The sequence below is a fragment of the Gossypium arboreum genome, chromosome 8, assembly GCF_025698485.1.
Source record: "Gossypium arboreum isolate Shixiya-1 chromosome 8, ASM2569848v2, whole genome shotgun sequence".
NCBI classification, from domain to species: domain Eukaryota; kingdom Viridiplantae; phylum Streptophyta; class Magnoliopsida; order Malvales; family Malvaceae; genus Gossypium; species Gossypium arboreum.
The window spans coordinates 802532-823070 of NC_069077.1; the positions used below are offsets into that span (position 1 = coordinate 802532).

General features: G+C 34.1%; 2 protein-coding genes and 1 pseudogene across 2 annotated transcripts; 2 read left to right on the forward strand and 1 right to left on the reverse strand.

Annotated features, from left to right (window-relative positions):
* Positions 1–3387: 3387 nt before the first annotated feature.
* Positions 3388–13537, forward strand: LOC108469620 (zinc protease PQQL-like). Its single transcript, XM_017770557.2, has 21 exons — positions 3388–3734; positions 4935–5181; positions 5307–5432; positions 6003–6140; positions 6223–6357; positions 6468–6725; positions 6816–6953; positions 7069–7138; positions 7254–7467; positions 8076–8181; positions 8785–9018; positions 9421–9585; positions 9821–9970; positions 10063–10154; positions 10543–10624; positions 10731–10814; positions 11065–11181; positions 11418–11528; positions 11851–11931; positions 12034–12216; positions 13118–13537. Exons 1-21 carry the CDS (start codon positions 3517–3519, stop codon positions 13184–13186), a joined length of 3018 nt encoding a protein of 1005 aa, XP_017626046.1. The 5' UTR covers positions 3388–3516; the 3' UTR covers positions 13187–13537.
* A 1482-nt stretch (positions 13538–15019) lies between these two features.
* Positions 15020–17095, forward strand: LOC108469621 (60S ribosomal protein L31). The gene is made up of 3 exons (XM_017770558.2): positions 15020–15170; positions 15311–15422; positions 16620–17095. The coding sequence occupies exons 2-3, from the start codon at positions 15340–15342 to the stop codon at positions 16900–16902; spliced, it is 366 nt and encodes a 121-aa protein (XP_017626047.1). The 5' UTR covers positions 15020–15170; positions 15311–15339; the 3' UTR covers positions 16903–17095.
* A 471-nt stretch (positions 17096–17566) lies between these two features.
* LOC108468365 (asparagine--tRNA ligase, cytoplasmic 1-like) lies at positions 17567–20234 on the reverse strand (annotated as a pseudogene).
* Positions 20235–20539: the final 305 nt, after the last annotated feature.

Sequence of the window (20539 nt, forward strand, 5' to 3'; positions counted from 1 at the left end):
AAATATTAAAATAAATATCTCGAACAATTTGAAATAAAGTTTAAAAAAAATGTAAACTTAAATAATACTGAGATAGATGCAACTTAACAAGAAAATGTCTCTAAAATAATAATAAAATTGGCAATAAAACAAGTGTTATACAACATTCAAATAATAACAACAAAATAGTAACAATATAATAGTAAAATTATAACAAAATAATGAGAAAACAATAAGAAAATATCATTAAAATAACAAAAAAGTATTTTTTTTGTCATTTAGTGAATTTGGGTTGGGCTTGGGCAAAAAACATCTTACCTGAGCTTTATTTTTTTTGCCCAAACTCATTTTTTGGGCCTATATTTTTACCCAAACCCTCTCTTTTTAAGGACCTTGTGTTGGGCCACCCGAAACAAATTACTTATAACACAATAACTGAATATCTTCAAGCTCGTTCGGTATACCCACATGATTCACATCATTATTCCACATGTTCAAATAATATGTTATTCCAGAAATATAATAATAGAAAAAATAAAATGATAACTATATTGTTAAATAAATGGCGAAGTATACCATCAATCACTCAACTTTTATTTCAATAACAAAACAATCACTTAACTTTCAATTCGATCATTCAACTTTGAAAAACTGACAAATCAATCACTAACGTTATTGAAAAGTGACAAGTCAGTCACTCATTAATATTTTTTATTACGAGCCTAGCGAAACATGTGACGTGGCCAGTTAACTTGCCACATTGGACGTGAGGAGCAAAAGGTTATTCTTCTTATTCTTCTTCTTCAACTAGCCACCAAAAGTAAAAAAAAAAAATGTTAAAGAAAACCTATGACATTTTTAAGATTGTTGACCCTTACCACTGTCATAGTCGTTGTCGCTACCTTTGATTTGCTTGCCGCCTTTGTTTTCTCTTATTCTTCCTCTTTTTCTCGTAATTATTCTCATTTCCTCAAACAACCAACAACCTAATTTCATTTTCATTTACGCTTAATAATCCTTTCTATTTCCTTCTGTTTTCTCACTTTCCAAGCAACCAATATAACTAAAAAAGAAAAGCATAAGAAAAATAATTAAAACAAAAGAAAGAAAATAATTTACACCGTAAACAAACAAAACTCACCATCAATAGTGGTGTTTTAAGCCTTACAAACAACACGTCCAACTCGACATGAATCCTAAATGATTGATCTGGATGACTAAGTCAGTAACGCCGACTTGGGTTTAATCTTGAGACCATGAAATTCCAAAACTCTAATGGATGTTCTCTGATCAAAAAGAAAAGAAAAAGGGGCAGAGACAACAACATCGGTTGGAAGCGTGGAGGAAGCCATGGGAAGAAGAAAATATTTGAAGGAAAAAGGTATAGATTTCAAAAAGAGTCAGGGATTGGATCATAGTTAATAAAAGAGAGATTTTTGGATGATACAAAAGGAGAAGATAGGAAAATGTGGACGACGACGATTGATTTCTAAGAGTGAGGGATTGGACGACATCTCAATTTCATTTTCTTCTTTTTCTACTGTCCAGCTAGGGTTATTAAATGAGGCTGTTTAAATGACAACAAACCCTTCAATGTGGCTATTTAAATTGCAGCAAGGACTCTAACATGGTTGATTAAATGACAGTTCAACTTTTCGTTACATTTGTAACATCAAATGGTTGATTAAACTGAGTTGTATTGCCACATCATTGAGTGTAATCGTACATTTATTGCACGAAAGATAGAATGTGTATATCTCGAGTCTCCATCTTTTCAGCAAAACACTAATAAATGCGTGGTCCAGTTTAGTCCCAATAAACATATAGGACACATGCAAGAATCTCGCCTCTTCTAAGTACCATTCAATAACACACGATACTCTCGTATTTAGATTGTGTATAAATGTTTCGATAATATAATCTTTGTCCCGATTATATAAATATAAATTTTTAAAAAATTAACAACTTAATAATGATATTAATAAAAATAAAATAATATTTTCTTATTGAATGTCGGAAATGTGTTTGTGATACAAACAAATTAAAGACATTAACATTTTAAAATCTTTAAAATGATGAAAATCGAAAAAATCTAAGAAAATAAAAATTTAGGAGAAAATGACATTGAGAGAAATTTAAGATACTAAGATACAACATTAAGAATAAAAAGTTAATTTATTTATTTTAAAAATATTTCCCTAATTAGGCCACGAGATGCCCTTTGTTAAAAGAAAATATTTATCATTAATGTTTTTTAATAAATTAGAGTTTAATTATAGACTAAAAGTAAAGCAGTATTATTCTCCATTAATCATTGTACGCATAGCGTGTTAAACATCTTCCTTTAATAAATCTCTCACATATGCTGATGGGTCCATGTAAATAATAAATTGTTTCATTCCACCTCTAGGCTTTTTGGTGATGCGATCTGCCACCTTGTTACTATCCCTCAAAATATCCCGAAGTTTCACATCCTAGCCTTTAAAACATCAACTATATATTAACCTAATTTCGTTGCAATTGCTGCCCGCTACTAATCCATTCAGTATAATGTTATCAAATAATTTTTAATTTTTAAATTAAACACGTAAAAAAATTAAATTTTTGAAATTTAAAGTAGAGGGACTAGTCAATTGAACAATGGGTGGAATGGCAGAGGATTTGTTCAAAACTTCAGTTAACATTAGCCCAAAGTTTGATCATTGGACAATCAATTAGAGAAGTAAATAAGACACTAGTGTTTGCAAGCTATTCGAGTTTGATTAAAAAAAACTTGAATTCGATTTAATAATTATTAAGCTGAAGCTATTAGTTGGGTTGAATTTGCACTTTTCATTTTTAATATATATTTTAAATATTTCATATTTAATTTACATTATCAAGCAGAGTTCGAGCTTGAATATGTATGATCTTAATCAAGTTGGAGCTTTAGTACGAATATTGATAAACGAGTTTAATTGAGTTCGAGTCGAGAATTAAGTTTTGAATTTCAAGTTGAGTTTAAGCTCGAACTTGTCAATATTCGGACTTGGCTTGATTACACCTTAAACCCAACCCCTAGCGCTTATAAAAGAAAAAGAATGATTAAATTTCAAAATTTCAAAGGGTATAGGGATTTGGGGCAAAATTAGACCACTAAATTTAAAAAAAGTTTTTGCAACTGACTTCAAGTTATCATATAAAAAAAATTAAATTTCAAAATTTCAAAGAGGATAGAGACTTGGGTAAAAATTAGACCATCAAATTAAAAAAAGTTTTTGCAACTGGCTTCAAGTTCTCTTATAAAAAAGTTGAATTTCAAAAATTTAAAAGAGTACAGGGACTTGGGGAAAAATTATACCATCAAATTAAAAAAATTGGTTTTTGCAATTGACTTCAAGTCTTTAACAAGACTTCCTCCAAAGCCACTTGTTTTTATTTATTTGATAAAAAAAATATTTTATTTTCCATCAAAACAAACATATCCTCCCCCATAAAAGCTTCCTTAAAAAACCATGACTGTTGCATTTTTCCCACTTGTTTCTACTAACCCCAAATATGTCTTTGCTTTCACCACACAACGACCAGCCATTGATCCAAAGGAAGCAAAGTTTTGGGTCTTTGGAAATGGTGAATATGGAGCTGGATAAACAGCTTGATCTTCAACAACCTTTTGGTGTGGATTATGGGAAGCTTGAAAATGGCCTTGTTTATTATGTTAAATGTAATCCTAAGCCCAGAAAAAGAGCTTCGCTCGCTCTTGCTATTAAAGTCGGGTTAGTTTCCTCTTTGATCTTCTAATTTTCCTTCTTTGATTCGTGTTTTTTTGTGTTTAAGTGTCTACAATTTTGTTTGTTTTTGGAGAAATCTGGGATTATTGTTGTATTTTCTGAAACTAATCTGTTATTGATGGAAGTCAACCCTTACAGTTGTTAGTGATAAACACATAAATTTGAATGTTGATAAATTATTGAATTATTAATCTGTTAATTTATTTCATATAATCATTGAATTGTTTATTTTTACTAATTAATTATATATAAATAATTGGATAGTTGATTTTCGAGTAATATTATTTGATTGGCTCATTTTTGGTATGGCAAAGTAAAGAGCTTAATAATTGTACCTTTTTAAAAAAGTTTTCCCCCTGACCAACTATAAAATTAAAGTTAATCAATTGAAATAGATGTAGATAATAAGGTATTTAAGCTGCTGCAATGAGTAGCATGTTTAGTTTACTAGAGTTTCTTTGGACTTTGGTTTGATTCAATTATCAAATTTTTAGCTCAGCATTTGATTGGTCAGGACTTGGGTCTTTAAAGTTCCTCAATCATTTTCTTCCTTTTTTTCAGAATCAGATTTGCTTTTTTGCTTGAATCTTGACTTTATAGTCAATTTGGTGGGTCGGGTTGATTTTTAGTTGGCTCAATCTAGATTGAGTTAATTTGGTTTTAAAATTTCCAGTCATTTCAGGTTTGGGTGGCTTCAAGATTGGATAATTCGGGTTTGAACTTGGTTCTTTTTTATCATGTCATTATTGGTTCTTGTCATTTGAAGTTCGAATCATTTTGTTTACTTGTTCAAGCTATTTTGGGTTTGGATTGTTTCATGTTTGGTCAGTTTTAAGTTCGGTTTTAGGTTGAACAGGTTTGAGTTGTTGACTTTTTATGGTCACATCAGTTTGGGTCTGAGTTGATCAGGTTGAGTTTTTGGATTTTGACTAGTGTTGACAGGTCTATGACTGTACAAAATAATATAAAATAATGTTATTCAGATTGTGAGTATCGGATGGGGATATGTGTTTCAATACGGGTTTATTCAAAATTTGTTTCCTTTTTCATATATTTGTTGGAGGATCTCTTCATATTACGAACTTGTTGGATATGGATAGGTATATGAAACATTATAAAAGTGAAGAGTTCGAGCAAAATAGATATATAGAAAACTATAAGACTGATTTATGGGGTTGATGACAGCTCGATTTTAGAAGAGGAATATGAGCGCGGAGTTGCTCACATAGTTGAGCATCTAGCCTTCTCTGCCACAAAGAAATACACAAACCACAACATTGTTAAATTTCTTGAAAGCATCGGAGCCGAATTTGGGCCTTGTCAGAATGCAGTAACATCCTTTGATGAGACTATATACAAGTTGTTGATCCCCATTGACAAGCCTGAGCTCTTGTCTGAAGCCATTCAAGTCCTAGCTGAGTTTAGTTCAGAGGTATCAATTAATTGATATTTATTTTTGTAATTCTCATCTATTTTACTCGGATTTGGGTAATGAGTATGGTTCCGATACTGACATATTCAATTTTCTCTTCTAAATTTGTGAGTTGTGATTTGCAGATTCGGCTTTCGAAAGATGATTTGGAGAAAGAAAGGGGAGCAGTTATGGAAGAGTATAGAGATAATCGAAATGCCAATGGAAGGATACTTGATGCATATTGGACATTGATGATGGAAGGGTCCAAGGTAAAGCTATGGAGTCTAAATCCAATATTTTCTTTTATGAACATCATTTATTTCAATTAAAGAACTTATCAAAGAAATATTGTCGTTCAAATGTAAAAATGAATCAATGAATTTATCCATTTGGTGCTTTTCAAATGCCAGATACAGTCACATAAAAAGATATTTGAAAGAATTTCAAGATTAAACATCATCTAATCATTATTGCCATTTCATAAGGGTCTATGTTTATCAGATTTAAATGTGAGTGTCAGATATGGGTCATATCTCATACACATGTTTATGTATCTATTGTTCATGAGTGTGAGGCATGACATGTATGAATAAGCATTCAGCATGGACATGCTCAATTCTTTGTATGTTTTTTTGCATATGTGATCATACGCTTGAATCTGTGTCCAAATATGTGTTGAACACCAGTGATGGACAAGGATACTTAAAGGAAAATGAAGACTTAGAGCAAAATAGAAGAGTACTGCTGCATGCATCATGCAGAGTCCTTAATGTTTTTGAGCAAGTAGTCATAAACACTTTCGACTTGTCTCACAAGTTCTGAACCCTGGTTAACTGCAGTATGCTGATCGATTGCCGATTGGACTGGAAAATGTAATAAAAACCGTTTCTTCCCAAACTTTGAAGAAATTTTATCAAAAATGGTACCATCTATGCAATATGGCAGTGATTGCTGTTGGAGATTTCTCTGATACAAAGGTTGGTCCTTGCTAATTGCAAACTTCTCCTACTTGAATTACCGATTATGTGAAATTAATTAACTTTTGGTCTTTCTATCTAGAGTGTCATTGAGTTAATAAAGACTCATTTTGGGCATAAATACTCAGCATTGGACCCTCCATCAATACCTCATTTTAAAGTTCCTTCTCATGAGGATCCTCGCTTTTCATATTTTGTGGAACCTGAAGCATCTGGGGTTAGTAAACTCTTAATCCTTTAAATTTTTTCATGCATGCAAACATGCATGTTTATATGTATGGATGAATGTATTATGCATTTGTTGATGAGAATGTTTGTTTGAAAAAGTCTGCAGTGATGATTAGCTATAAAATGCAAGTAGATGAATTAAAGACAATGAAAGACTATAGAGAAATGCTTGTGAAATCCATGTTCCGAATTGCTCTAAATCGAAGGTTGTTTCGAATTTCCCGAAGAAAGGATCCGCCGTATTTCTCATGTTCAGTTGCTTCATATGTTCTTGTTCGCGATTTAAAGGCTTATATAATGAGTTCATCTTGTAAAGAGAAGGGGACTTTGGAGGCCCTTGAGTCCATGCTTATTGAGGTCTGCCATTATTCTTCTTCAACATTCTGATTTTGTTTATTTCTTTCTTTTTGTTTTGTTCACTGCCTTTTCTGATGCATTGTATTGCAGGTTGCAAGAGTACGTCTACATGGATTTTCGGAACGGGAAATATCCGTTGTTCGAGATCTACTGATGTCGAGTATTGAATCTGCGTATTTGGAACGTGATCAAATTGAATCAACTAGCTTGCGATATGAATATTCACAGGTGTGACCAATTCGATCTCCAATAAGGTTTTTTAATTTATTCAATTTAAACCAAGACCAGCAGCATATGGAATAATTGAAAGGTACTAAGTCTTCATTTTTTTTTTGTTTTGCAGCACTTCACTCACAATAAACCCATTATTGGGATTGAATATGAAGCTCAGCTCCAAAAATCTATTCTCCCTGGTCAGTGAAATGTTCTGACATTCCTAATTTTTTCTGTTTTTAGGCATTTAAAAAGAAGAAAATAAATGAAATCTCATATCGTATATTGTTCAATTCATGATTTTATCTTACATAGATATATTAGCATCAGAGGTATCCAAGTTTGCTGAGAAATTATGGACATCATGTAGCTGTGTCATACAGATAGTTGAACCACAAGCTTTTGCTTCTGTTGATGACATGAAAAATATTGTCATGAAGATCAACAAGCTTGAGAATGAAAGGAGCATTTCTCCTTGGGATGATGAACAAATTCCAGAAGAAATTGTCAGTTTAAAGCCAAACATAGGGTAAAGTTATATTCTATCTTGTTCTAGCTGTTTGATTTTCTTGAAGTATATTTGTCTAGCACCCATGTCCATCACATATTCAGACATAGATATGGGGACGTATTCCCATATCCAGAACTTGCACTCAAATCCAAGTAATGTAGGTATTACACAACTGTGTACTCAAGCTCTAAACCTATGACCATATGCTGAAATAATATCTATGTTGGACTATTTATTTTTCTGCGTAAGTCTATGTGTTCGATACGTATTTGGACATGGTACAGGGTATGAACCATTGATCCTTCAAATATATCAAAAATAAATTGAGTATACCTTTATCAGACATACATCCATATTTGAGCCTCATCTCGAGTCCGGGGTAACTTAGCTTCTAAGATTAACTAAGTGCTTCTAGACTTAGCCAGCCTACTCCACTGTCTGATTATGGCCCTGTTTTATACTTTATGAACTGTTTTAGAACAACCTAAATTAATGAATGAGATGATATTTTAACCAATTTTAGCTTAACGAATTGTCAGTGCCTTTCTAAATGAGCTTTTATTTTCTCAAAAAAAGAAAAAAGAAGAGCTTTTATTATTTAATCTGAATTTTATTATTTACTTCAGGAACATTGTTCAGCAGCGTGAACATGAAAATATTGGAGCTACTGAATTGATTCTGTCCAATGGCATGCATGTTTGCTATAAGTGTACAGATTTCTTTAATGACCAGGTAAACTTTCTCGGTTTCTCTACCCCTGGCAGTATCACGAGTTAGAAATAGACTATATTGCTCCTACTCTTCATTTTACTTGAAATATTTGATAGCTGTAAGTTTTAACCCTCTAAAAACCTTTCAAATGCATAGAAAAACTTAGAAAAAAAATTAAATATACTCGTATAGGACACATAACCATGCTTCATTTTGCTTGAAGTACCCGTTTCTACAATGTCTTAGGACATGAGTTTGAAGATATGACCCTCCAAAAACAGAAACATACAAAATTAAATATACCCGTTCTTCATTTTGCTTGAAGTACTTGTCTCAATGCATACAACATGGGTGTAGAGATATGATCTTTTAAATACACGGATAAACGTAAAAAAAATATTAAACATACCCATGTCGAACATATACCTATATTCGGCATTCACATCCAAGTTCAAGGACATAGGAAACACAATCAGTTTTGTCAGAAAATAGTGAATTTGAATCCTAAGCACCATAGTACTTTCCAAAGACCATTTAATTTCTTGGACTTCAAAGCATGACTCTGACTTTATTTGATTATTAGTTGATGTGAACCGTGTAACTTTTACAGTGCTGTTTCAATAGGTTCTTTTCACAGGTTTCTCCTATGGTGGTTTATCTGAACTCCCAGAAAACAAATATTTTTCATCTTCAATGGGATCAACAATTGCAGAGGAAATTGGCATGTATGGTCATAGACCTTCAGTGTTAATGGATATGCTAGCTGGTAAGAGAGTTGATGTGGATGTAGAAGTCAGATCCTACAAGAGATCTTTTTATGGTGATTGTTCGCCCTTTTACTTGGAAACTGCCTTTCAGGTTTGCTTTATTAGATGTTTAACAGTGAAATTGTTGGTTTTTAGTTCTTTTTGTCTTCTTAATTTTAAAATATTATTTGATCAATTATCTATGTTGTTATGACGCTTTATTTTCTTTGAAGTACCTTTGTTTGACTTTCATGTCCGACACATATCAGGACATGGGTATGGGGATATGATGAACTCCAAAACCCCCTTCAAATACACAAAAAACTAAAAAAAATGTACACTTACCTGTATTCAACTACGTGTCAAACACGGATACTTCAAAGATGCATCATATACATCAACAAAGCAAATAACAAAACACATAATTCACTAGATTCATGCCCTCTTGTTTTCTAAGCTTAAAGTTGTAAGGATTTCTTGATTTTGTGGTTTCTGATTATCCCTATTCTGGCAGCTTGTTTACCAACTATTTACAACAGAAGTAACACCAGATGATGAAGTCATTAAAAGAGTGATGCAAGTGAAAGAAGAAACAATTCTTGCTCGAGAAAGGGATCCCTATACTTCATTTTCTAACCGGGCTAGGGAGATCAACTATGGGAACTCTTACTTTTTCCGGGTATGAATGATTAGTTGCTACCTTATTCCGACTCTTTATTTTTACTGAAGTATCCTTGTTTGACAATGGTATGGAAATATGTCCCCCAGAGGACCTACGAATACATGGAAATGCTTAGAAAAAATTTGAACATACCTATGTCAGGCTGTATCCAACACTCATACTGAAGTCTGAGTAATGTAGATTAATTGTCTTGAATTTTATTTGTAACTTAAGATTTAATTTTGATTGGCAGCCTTTTGGAATAAGTGATCTTCAAAAAGTCGATCCATTAAAAGCATGCAAGTATTTCAATACTTGCTTTAAGGATCCATCGACTTTTACTGTCGTAATTGTTGGGAAAATCGATCCCACAGTTGCAGTTCCTTTAATACTGAAGTATTTGGTAAGTTAAATATTCTTTTTTTCAATATCCCCCATTCCAAGAATTCATAAAATCATTATTATGTTATGAGCTCTTGATTTTTTTCCATGCAGGGTGGAATCGGAAAGCCTCCTGAACCTATTTTCCATTTTAACTGTGATCGCATTAAGAGCTTACCATTCAAATTTCCCAAATCCATGACTAGGTAAGTGCTGTTCATTATGTTGCTTCGAGACCTCATTCTACTTGAAATACCCATGTCTGACACATTCAGAGATGGGATGAGACATGACCCTCCAAAGAACCTTCAAATACATAGAAGAACATACCTGTGTTGGATATATACACATATCTAATAACCACACTCAGTCCAAGTAATGTAGGAGGTTCATGTCCGGTTGATAACAGTTTCATGGAGCTCAAATTATGTCCGACATATAGTCGGACATGGGTATAGAGATATAATTCCGTGTTAGACATATACCCATATCCAACACTTACACCCAAGACCAAGTAACAAGGTTAATGTCCAATGATAACAGTTTCATGGAGCTTACACTATGTGCATCTTCTGATACGTGATGTGCTTGTAGGGAGGTCGTATGCAGTCCCATGATAGAAGCTCAATGTATGGTCCGGATATGCTTTCCTATAGAACTGAAGCATGGAACTATGGTTTGTTAGCCTTCTTCCAGTTGATCTATTTGAAGCTTCATTAATAGAAACCTGACTCGATTATTGACTTGTTTGATATATTTCTTTCGGAACAATCAATTTGCAGGAAGAAGAGATTCATTATACTGGGTTTCTAGCCAAACTGCTAGAAACAAAACTACTGCAGCTTCTCCGATTCAAACATGGCCAGGTACAGTGTACCATTATATCTATGTTGCTTCAATTCTCTTTTTGAAGTACCCATGTTTGAAATTTGTTTTTGACACATTGGTAAGGGGATATGACCTTAAAGGATCCTCTAAATACATTGAAAAACTTAGAAAAATCTAACCATTTTCGTGTTGGATACATATCCAAGTGTATTTCCATTTCAGAGCATCATTTGTCTTATTCAATAGCCTTGTATTTTGTGTGAACAATATTGTTCCCCGTGTTCCCAGATCTACTCTGCAAGTGTTTCGGAATTCATTCATGGTGATCTGCCATGTCTAACCGGAGATATTGGTGGTGACATTCAAATTGATTTTTCCTGTGATCCAAAAATCTCCTTGAAGCTGGTAGGTATCTCAACCTATATTGTTCAGACTTTCATTTTGTTAGAGTACCCATATTCGACGCTCATGTCCGATACATTTATGGAAATGGGTATACGGACATGATTTTCTAAAGACCCGCCAAATACATGGAAAAAACTTACATATCCGTATCTGACACTCGCACTCAACCCCGAGTAACATATGACCAAAATATCAATCATCTCAAATATTCAATTTGCGCAATATTTTTTTAACAGGTTGATATAGCTTTGAATGAAATATTACGTCTTCAAGAGGAGGGACCTTCAGATCAAGATGTTGAAACCATACTCGAAATCGAACAGAGAGCCCATGAAAATGGATTGCAGGTTAAATTTCTTCTACTTTATGCATTGAACATTTATTACATTTAGCAATCAATATAAGTAAAGAATCCTAAGCCAACATCTTTTACCTTACCAATGAAACAAGTTATCTTCATTTCTATCGTTGCTCTGACTCTTCATTTTGCTTTAAGGACCCGTATTTGATGCCCGTATTTGACGTCTATTTTAAGAATTCTCTAAATATATGAAAAACCTTGGAAAAAATTGAATATACCCGAGTCTGAGTAACTTAGCTTCATCTAATCTATCTCCTCTTAATGTTTGCACCTTGTTTTGTGAACTAACTTGGTCTTACACATTTTAGGAGAACTATTACTGGCTTAATCTGATTATCGGCAGTTATCAGTCACGGATTTATTCCAGCGATATTGGAACTTCTTTCAAGGTCAGTGGAAGGACGGGGGAAAGGTTACAAATACCGAAATTCGAATCCGAGTAAAATACAAAGGAATACTTACTTCTTTTTTTTTCCATTTGTGTGATGCAGATTCTAGATGAAACGCGTTCAAAAGTTAGAAATTCGCTAACACCATTAACGATGCAATTGGCGCTACGGCGGATAATGCCTTGCAACAATCCTCACACTGTTGTGATTCTAATGCCCCAAACATCATGGCTTAAGAGGATAAAGTCATTTTCACAATGGACCCTTCATGGGATCGATATGAAGGTTAGTCATCTCACCATTTTCCTCACTATTAACTATGACTACGAGTAGGGAAGGTAACAGGTTGGAAATATGCATTTTTCTATGATATCCGGATTTGAGTATTATCTAAATCCTCGATATTCATTGTCATCCAAGCACATTTTTAGCACCATGACACATTCTCTAGACTTTCAATACACCCGAATGATTAGAAGTTTCCCTTTTGGTATAGATATTGGGATTCGAACCCCAAATATGTTGGATGCCATCTTTTAAAGATAATTGGATGAATCAATCGAAAGAAGTCCCATTCGAGCACATTTTTAGCTCTGTGACTCATTCTCTGAATTTTCAGTACACCCAAATGATTAAAAGTTTCCCTTTTGGTACAGATATTGGGATTCGACCCCAAATCTGTTGGGTGTCATCTTTTAAAGGTGGCTAAATGAATCACTCGAAATAAGTCCCATCTGAGCACATTTTTAGCACCACGACACATTCTCTGAGTTTTCAATACACCCAAATGATTAAAACTTTCCCTTATTGTATAGATATTGGGATTCAAACCCCATATATGTCGACTACCATCTTTTAAAGGTGACTGGATGAATCAATCGAAATAAATCCCATCCGAGCACATTCTTAGCTCCACGACACTTTTCAATACACCCCAAATGATTAAAAGTTTACCTTTTGGTATAGATATTGGTTTCTGAACCCCATATATATCTGATGCCATCTTTTAAAGGTAACTGAATGAATCAATCGAAATAAGTCCTGGGTCCGGATTCTTGCTTTTCTTTTATTTTGACCATTTTTTTCCCTAGTATCTGATCTCATTTATAATTTTTCTAAAACTACACATTTCAACTAGCTTTTTTAATGCATTGAATCAAACAAGACATGCTGTTTTGTTGGGCAGATTTTAGCAGCCATTGCTGGTTTCACAGTTTTAGCGCTCAGTTTGAAGAGATGTTCAAAGAGATCTTAGAAGGAAAAAGAAAAACTGCACATAAAATGCTTCCAGCAAGTTAAAAAATGTGAAGAAATAGGGTTTCATTTCCGCCATATTGATATTCATTACCAGAGAGATTGAATGGATTTAACAATTCGTGTATTTTTTTTTTGGTGTCGGGATCGTATTTGTAGTTTCGATATTTTTTTAGTAATTTGTATTGTATAATTCTTTTAAGACATTAGCGTATTCATATCGTGTTTGTATTATTCTTTCGTGTGGGGTTTTAATAGTCAGGTTGAGCCAAAACCATGAATTTCATACTCATTGTTTGTAGTAATTCTTTCGTACTGCAATATAATACTGATAAATTTTAAAATAAAACAATGAAGAATATATTTGTTTGGTCATGATTTTATATTTGTATTATATCTTTTAATTATTGTTTTATTTTCTATATTACAGTTGGATTTAATTTTTATATTTTAATTTCACTTTGAACATTATAAATCCGTGTATTCTTATGGCTATTGTAGCAAGATAGGATTTTGACTAAAGAGGAGCGAGTTCGACGGCATATGTCTTGAAGGCCATTGTGTTCAATGTGGATATCTGATGGAGACTAGTTTATATGCTTTACGGGATTGTGAGTTCTCAAAAGCAATGTGGAAGGCGGTGATTCTTAACTTAGCAAGGAATAATTTCTTCTCCACAAACTTAAATTTATGGTTAAACGAGAACTTGTAATTGCAAGAAATGTTGAAAGTGAATGAAGGAAATTGGTCGACTCAATTTGCAATTCTATGTTGGTTGTTATGGAAATGCCGAAACAATTTCATCTTCCATAATAGTCACAATACTGTTGATGTTGTTGTAGATACAAGTTTAGCCTCGACCGAGAGTTTTGTAAACTTAAAATCATGTGAGCTACATCGCATTCAAACGGCATCGAGTGATTATTGGGGGAAGCCAGAGAAAAGATGGGTTAAGTTGAATACAAATGGTGCATTTTTGAAAAGTATTAACATTGTTGCGATAAGAGGTGTGTTTAGAGATCATGATGGCACTGGGAAGTGTGGGTTTACTATGCGGATTGAAAAAGATTTAGTCTTCAAAACTGATGTAAAAGCTATCTTAGAAGGTCTAAACTTAGCATCGACATTTGGTTTTAGGCAACTGGAGTTGGAGTGTGATAATGCTTTAGTTGTAGAAACTATTTTAGTTGATTGTGTGGGAGCTAATATGTTATCTGAACTGCACTTGATTAAGCAACTTTTATGTCGTGATTGGAAAGTTCGTCTTCAACATATCCCCAGTGAACATAATAAAATAGCTAATTCGATGGCTAAATTTGGCAAAGGGAATTATGATGAGATGTAGATATTTGAGGAGAGTCCCTCCTTATTAAAGAAGCTACTCAAGGGTGATCTCTATCATATGATTGATTCTTCTAGTTAATTTATTTTTTTGCTTTCGCTTTATAGTTGTTTCTTGTTACAAAAAATAAATAAATAAATCTATGAATTAAAATTTAAACAACTTTTTTTTTGCTCTTCAGTATTGACCGTCAGATGGATTTAGATCTAAAGTATGTTCTTCTACTTGTCGATGAGTATCAATCCACCATATCGATTATTCAATCATTTCTTGGAGCTTGCTAACCGAACTTTAAAAAAAAAAAAAAACCAAACTGCCCAATGACTAAAATAAATACTTTTGAATAGTTTAGTGACCATTGTGTAACTTTTTGGACTTAAGTGACCAAAACATAAACCTACTAATAGTTTAATGACCTTTGGTGAATTTACCCTAAAAAATTTGAAGAACATAGCCCTTTTTATAATGGATTAGGGTTCGTTAGTAAAGGCCCAATCAAAGATACGGTCCATTAATATTGATAAACGAAAACGATATCGCTTAACCTTATGTAGAAAGTTATGCAAATTAGGGTTTCGTCTTCCTCGTTTTTATTCAAGGCTCCTTTCTCTTCATTCTCGTTTGCCTTCAAAACACCATCAAGGTTTCTCTCTTTTTCTCTCATTTATTTTCTCTCTTAATGTTTGGTTCCCGAGAAAACCCAACGAGGAAATGGTTTTCTGATTTACCTTTTTCATTGATTAAGACCTGGTTTTAAAGTGATAATTTGGTGATTAAATGCAGGTAAGAATTAACGCCAGAAAGATTTTAAAATGGTTGAGAAAACAAGGGGAAGAAAGGAAGAGGTGGTGACCAGAGAATACACCGTCAACCTTCACAAGAGACTCCATGGCTGGTAATTTAACTGCTGATTCTTTTTTTTTTCTTTTTTTTCCCCTTGAGTTCATTGTATTGCCGGTTTGGTTTAAAGTAGCTTCTCGCTTTCAAATTTCTTTACTTATTCATTACTATTTTTCAATATCTCAATGATATTTTATCAACCTAATTGTTAATTTTTACATCCAGTTGTTTGTAATTAGTGGGTTAGCTGTTATTGTAATCAAGAATTTTAGTTGGATGCACAACTTTTTTATATTGTGTAGTTTTTAATTTCATTTTTTGCGTTATATAGATTGTGAGACAATCTTGTAGTCCCCTTGTGTGGTGCTTTATATCGTGTTTTACTTCTTTTTCTTTTGTTTTCATGTTTGCATTGGATGAAGGTATTATCAATGTCTGCGTTTGTGAAAAGAGATTTTGGTAGCTATGTCTTGATTCCAAGTACTATATGATTATAGCACTAAATAAGCGTGTTGAATGTACCTTTGAGGTCCCTCTACTATAGGGACCTGATCAAATTAGTCCCTCTATTATTAAATGGATCAATTGAGGCCATGTCTATTAAAAGGAATCAAATAATCCCAAATTGGAATAGAGTTGATATCATTAAAACTTTTATGGTTCTGTAAATGGGATCTTTCATTTTGAATTGAACTATAATTGAAAAAAATAATTTTCAAGATATTTTTATATAGTGAATGTTAACTCAAATCACAATTTGGACTTATTTGATTCTCTTTAATAGTATAAGGATTAAATTGATCCACTTAATAATAAAAGGACTAATTTGATACAGTCCTTATAATACAGGGTCCTCCCAAGTACTTTAACCAAAGAATTGTCCTATCAAGGAAAGTAGCTTATGTTACTCCAACTCTTCATTTTTCTTAGCAGCTAGGCTTGCATTAGAATCCAAGGAACATAGACAGTAGCTTTATGATTATAGCACGAGGGAAGTAGCCTATGTTACAGACTCTTCATTTTTCTCATATAGTATCCCTACCAGATGCATACCCGAACAAGGGTTCAAGGATATGATCCTCTTGAGGACTATCCAAATGCATGAAAATCTTGTGGGAAAAAAAAATCGAACATAACCATGTACGGCACTCGTATTTGAATCCAAGGAACATTAAACATTATCTTTATGGATTCCATTGGTGGTGACTGGCAAAAGTTTTTGAGTAACTTATTGTGTTAATCTTTGAAACAGCACATTCAAGAAGAAGGCTCCCAAGGCTGTAAAAGAGATAAGGAAATTTGCCGAAAAAGCCATGGGGACAAAGGATGTACGAGTTGACGTGAAGCTGAACAAGCACATATGGAGCCGAGGGATCCGAAGTGTCCCAAGAAGGGTTAGGGTTCGTATTGCTCGGAAGAGAAACGATGACGAAGATGCAAAGGAAGAGCTCTACTCCTTGGTAACTGTTGCTGAAATCCCAGCTGAAGGTCTGAAAGGCTTGGGCACCAAAGTCATTGATGATGATGATGAGTAATTTATTGGTTTTCTTTTAGTTTATGAAAACTTTTAAAATTTTGTTAGAGACGGGCAACTTTATCATTAGAATTTTTTGGGTTAAATTTTGTAGTAATTTCTTGTGAGACATTTAAGTTTTCCTCGTATATTTGGGTTCATTGTTTTTTGTCTGGTTTTTAAGCTTTAATTGTAGTGGAGATTACATATACAAATAGTGATGGGCCGGGCGGGGCGACTGGTTTTTTGTCTGCCCCAATTACGACCCGATATACCCCAATATAATTCAACTTCAACACGATCCGAAATTAAATATTAATTTATTTTCAGTCCGATCCAACTTGATGTCACAATTATTTTTTATTTTTATTAAAATAGAATAATAATTTTAATATTTTACTTTTAATGATAATATTAATTGTTTTTCGTATGATTGTACTAGAGTACAAAAAATGATATAATTTTATTATATATAAGGAATTGTGTGCGTTTTTCGAAAATTTCATCTCGAAAGTAAGGAAAAAGTTAACCTTTATTAGATTATGTCGAATCGAATTAAAACCGGTTGAATCTAATATTTTGGTCATCTTTAATTTCAGACATGAGTATTTTTAAATTACATAAAATAATTTAAGTTGCAAATGTTTGATTTGGGTAAATCAGATTTTTGTTTGAAAAGTAATTGATTTTTTTTAAAAGAAAATGTTTTTATTATTTATCATTTAGTAATTTGTTTACCAAGCATGCTAGCTACTTTTAAAAAAATTATTTAAAGATCATCCATGATGTCAAATATAAAAGGATGCTCAAATTAGCGTTGGTTGAAGCAACCATTTTCAGTCGGTTGATGCAACCTTTATCGTAGCTTTTAGCCATAAATTCCATATCATCAAGGCATTTCTCAAGCAACCATTTACACGTATATTTCACATAAGCTTCGGCACAGTTCATGTCATCCTGCAAATGCATCCGGTCTTCAACTGAAATTCCATGTGAACCTTTTTAGACCTTATAAATGAATGTAAAAAAGGAGTATTATGAACTATTGCCAGAGTGCCATACATACCTGAAGATCTGCAAATGCTATTTCAGGTTCCACCATCCAAAACTCAGCCAAATGCCTTGATGTATGAGACTGTTCAGCTGGGAATGTCGGTCCAAACGTATACACATTACTGACAGCATAAGCATATGTTTCAACCTGTAGTTGACCAGAAACCGTCAAAAAAGCTTAACGAGCAAAAAAATCTTGAGTGTAATCAATCTTGCCATCCTTTTGGGGGATCCCAGGTTTCAATTTAGATCTCTCATCCAGCTTTAAGAGGCTCTCTTCACTTTGTTAATTTCCACAACCGAAGCACCGGTATCGGCCTTGCTTGCTTTAGCATCTTTGAGTTGCTTAACAGCCAATCCTCTCTCACTCACAAGTTGCTTAGCGGCTTCCATAACGGCCTCCAATGGAGGAGGGTTTTTAATTAGATCTTTCTCCAGTATTTCAGCTTCACTGATCAAAGTTGTAACTTGGAACATTTCACCAGCACCCTCACAATCACTGGTGGTTATAATTGGAGTGTGCACATAAAGGAAATGGTACGTTCTTGGAAGAAAGAATGGGTAGCGAAAGCAAGCGCATTCCGTATTTGAGCAATGGCGGCAATCTGAATCAGTATATAATTTAATAATGATCACACAACAAATAACTGTAAGCCTGTAATGATCGTGTTTTAGGACGTCGCCCTGCATCACTCTATGCACTGAGATTCGATCATCATCCCCGTATGCGCTTACATCAAAGGTACTGTAATTTTTGGACATAAACTGGCCCCTCTTGCAGATGGTTCGAGACTTTGATGGAAGTACACGCGGGATGACAACCGAATCTCAACTCATAAGGCACATGCCATTTAGCAAATACCATACATGTTACCTACGTCACTCAAGCTCGAGTATGAGCGCCGCATATATTATGTGCTCCAATCCAGGTATGATATTTTTTCATGAAAACGGAAAATCGTTAGAGGCCATATCCCCCTATTCATGTGTAAGGATGTAATGATCAGATATCAAGACATTGTCCTGCATCACTCTACGAATCGGGATTCGGTCATCATCCCATATGCAGTTACATCAAAGGTACTGTAATTTTTTGACACCAACTGACCCGTCCTGCAGGTGGTTCGAGACTTTGAAGTAAGCAAACGCGAGATGATGACCGAATCTCAACTTGTAAGGCAACATGTCATTACAGTAGCAAATACCATACATGTTATCTGTTACTGGAACTTGAGTATGAGTGAAGCATATGCTATATGCTCCTATACAGGCATGGTCTTTTTTCGTGAAAATGGAAAATCGCACCAACATTGCATATTTCACAAAATATCTTGTGTATGATAAATCATGAAAAATAGAAACATTAATTCAATTCTTAAACTGACTAAACTGCTCTTACCAAAAGTTCTTATATGGTTTCTAATTGAACTGTTCAGTGTTGACTTGTTCTGAAAATTGAAAAGTATTTCAACATTTTAAGCGTTAAGGAAATACTATAGATTCAGTTAGTTCCAAAAGGGAAACGATAAGGGATTCAAATTGATTTAGAGATTGATACCGAGTTGGTTCGAGATCGAAGATGAAGATGATCCCTCAAGAATTCAAGTGTGAGCTTCGTTTTCGGTATCGGATACTTAGCCGGATCCACCTAACCAATATGGACCACCTTTTCGACCCGAAGCTCAATCCTCTGCTTCGTCCCTTCAGGCGGAACCTTCAATATTCCATCAACCACTACGCAAGTGCCGGTCGCCACCAGCTTACTGAGAACAGCCACTCCGGCATCCATAATCACCTGCAAGTTCCCCAGACACGCACCGTCGTTCAGTTCCAAGAACCTTTCCCTTGCTCTCTCCCAGTCTTCAGCCAACCACCGGCGCGGACACGTTGCCCCGAGAGGCCAGCCCACCGTCCGGCAAGCCAACGATGGACCGGATCAAGACACGGTCAGAGAATGCATGGTTCTCAACGGATCCCGTCAAATTCATCGCCGCTAGCCGGTCCGCCGCCGCCGTTGCCTGATCTGTTCCGGCCTTTCGCTTTTCTGAGCTGGAAAGATTTAAGGCTTTCGAAATTAGAAACTCACGATAATGTTAAAAACCCTAAAAATGACTTTTGTATGTTGTAAGGGGTGATCTGTAGGAGCTAGTACTACAGTAATTCTGATGTATTCCTATGAGTCTTGCGTTTCAATATTTGGCTCTCTACACGTGTCTTTTTTTTATTGGGTGGTTTAAAAGGATTCGTGGAATCTTTGTCCGAAACAGAGAGATTGACACTCAGCTCCTTAAGGCGGCGCATTACTTTTAAGACAGAATTTCCTCGCTGACGTTGTTAGAATCTTAGTGTTCGCCAAATGTCAAACTTTTTGACCAATATTTAGTTATTTATTTTTCTAATTTCCACTTATTTCTATTTTACTCATATTTTAATATATTTTTTAAAAAGTGGAATTTAATTGTAGTGTAATTGGATAATGATTCTTTTTATTATTTTTAGATATGTAATTTTGAAAAATAGATTTTGCTAATGGATTGTGCTGAGCCACTCTTCAAAACTTACTATACTAAATAATATAAAATCTCAATATCTTAAAATTAAATTTC

Excerpts from the sequence above, each read along its gene's own strand:
- LOC108469620 (XM_017770557.2), top strand. The coding sequence starts at position 3,517 with ATGTCTTTGCTTTCACCACACAACGACCAGCCATTGATCCAAAGGAAG. Across the intron at positions 5,433-6,002 it reads TGATGATGGAAGGGTCCAAG|TATGCTGATCGATTGCCGAT; the intron begins GTAAAGCTATGG and ends GGTTAACTGCAG. Across the intron at positions 7,468-8,075 it reads AGTTTAAAGCCAAACATAGG|GAACATTGTTCAGCAGCGTG; the intron begins GTAAAGTTATAT and ends TATTTACTTCAG.
- LOC108469621 (XM_017770558.2), top strand. The coding sequence starts at position 15,340 with ATGGTTGAGAAAACAAGGGGAAGAAAGGAAGAGGTGGTGACCAGAGAA. Across the intron at positions 15,423-16,619 it reads CACAAGAGACTCCATGGCTG|CACATTCAAGAAGAAGGCTC; the intron begins GTAATTTAACTG and ends TCTTTGAAACAG.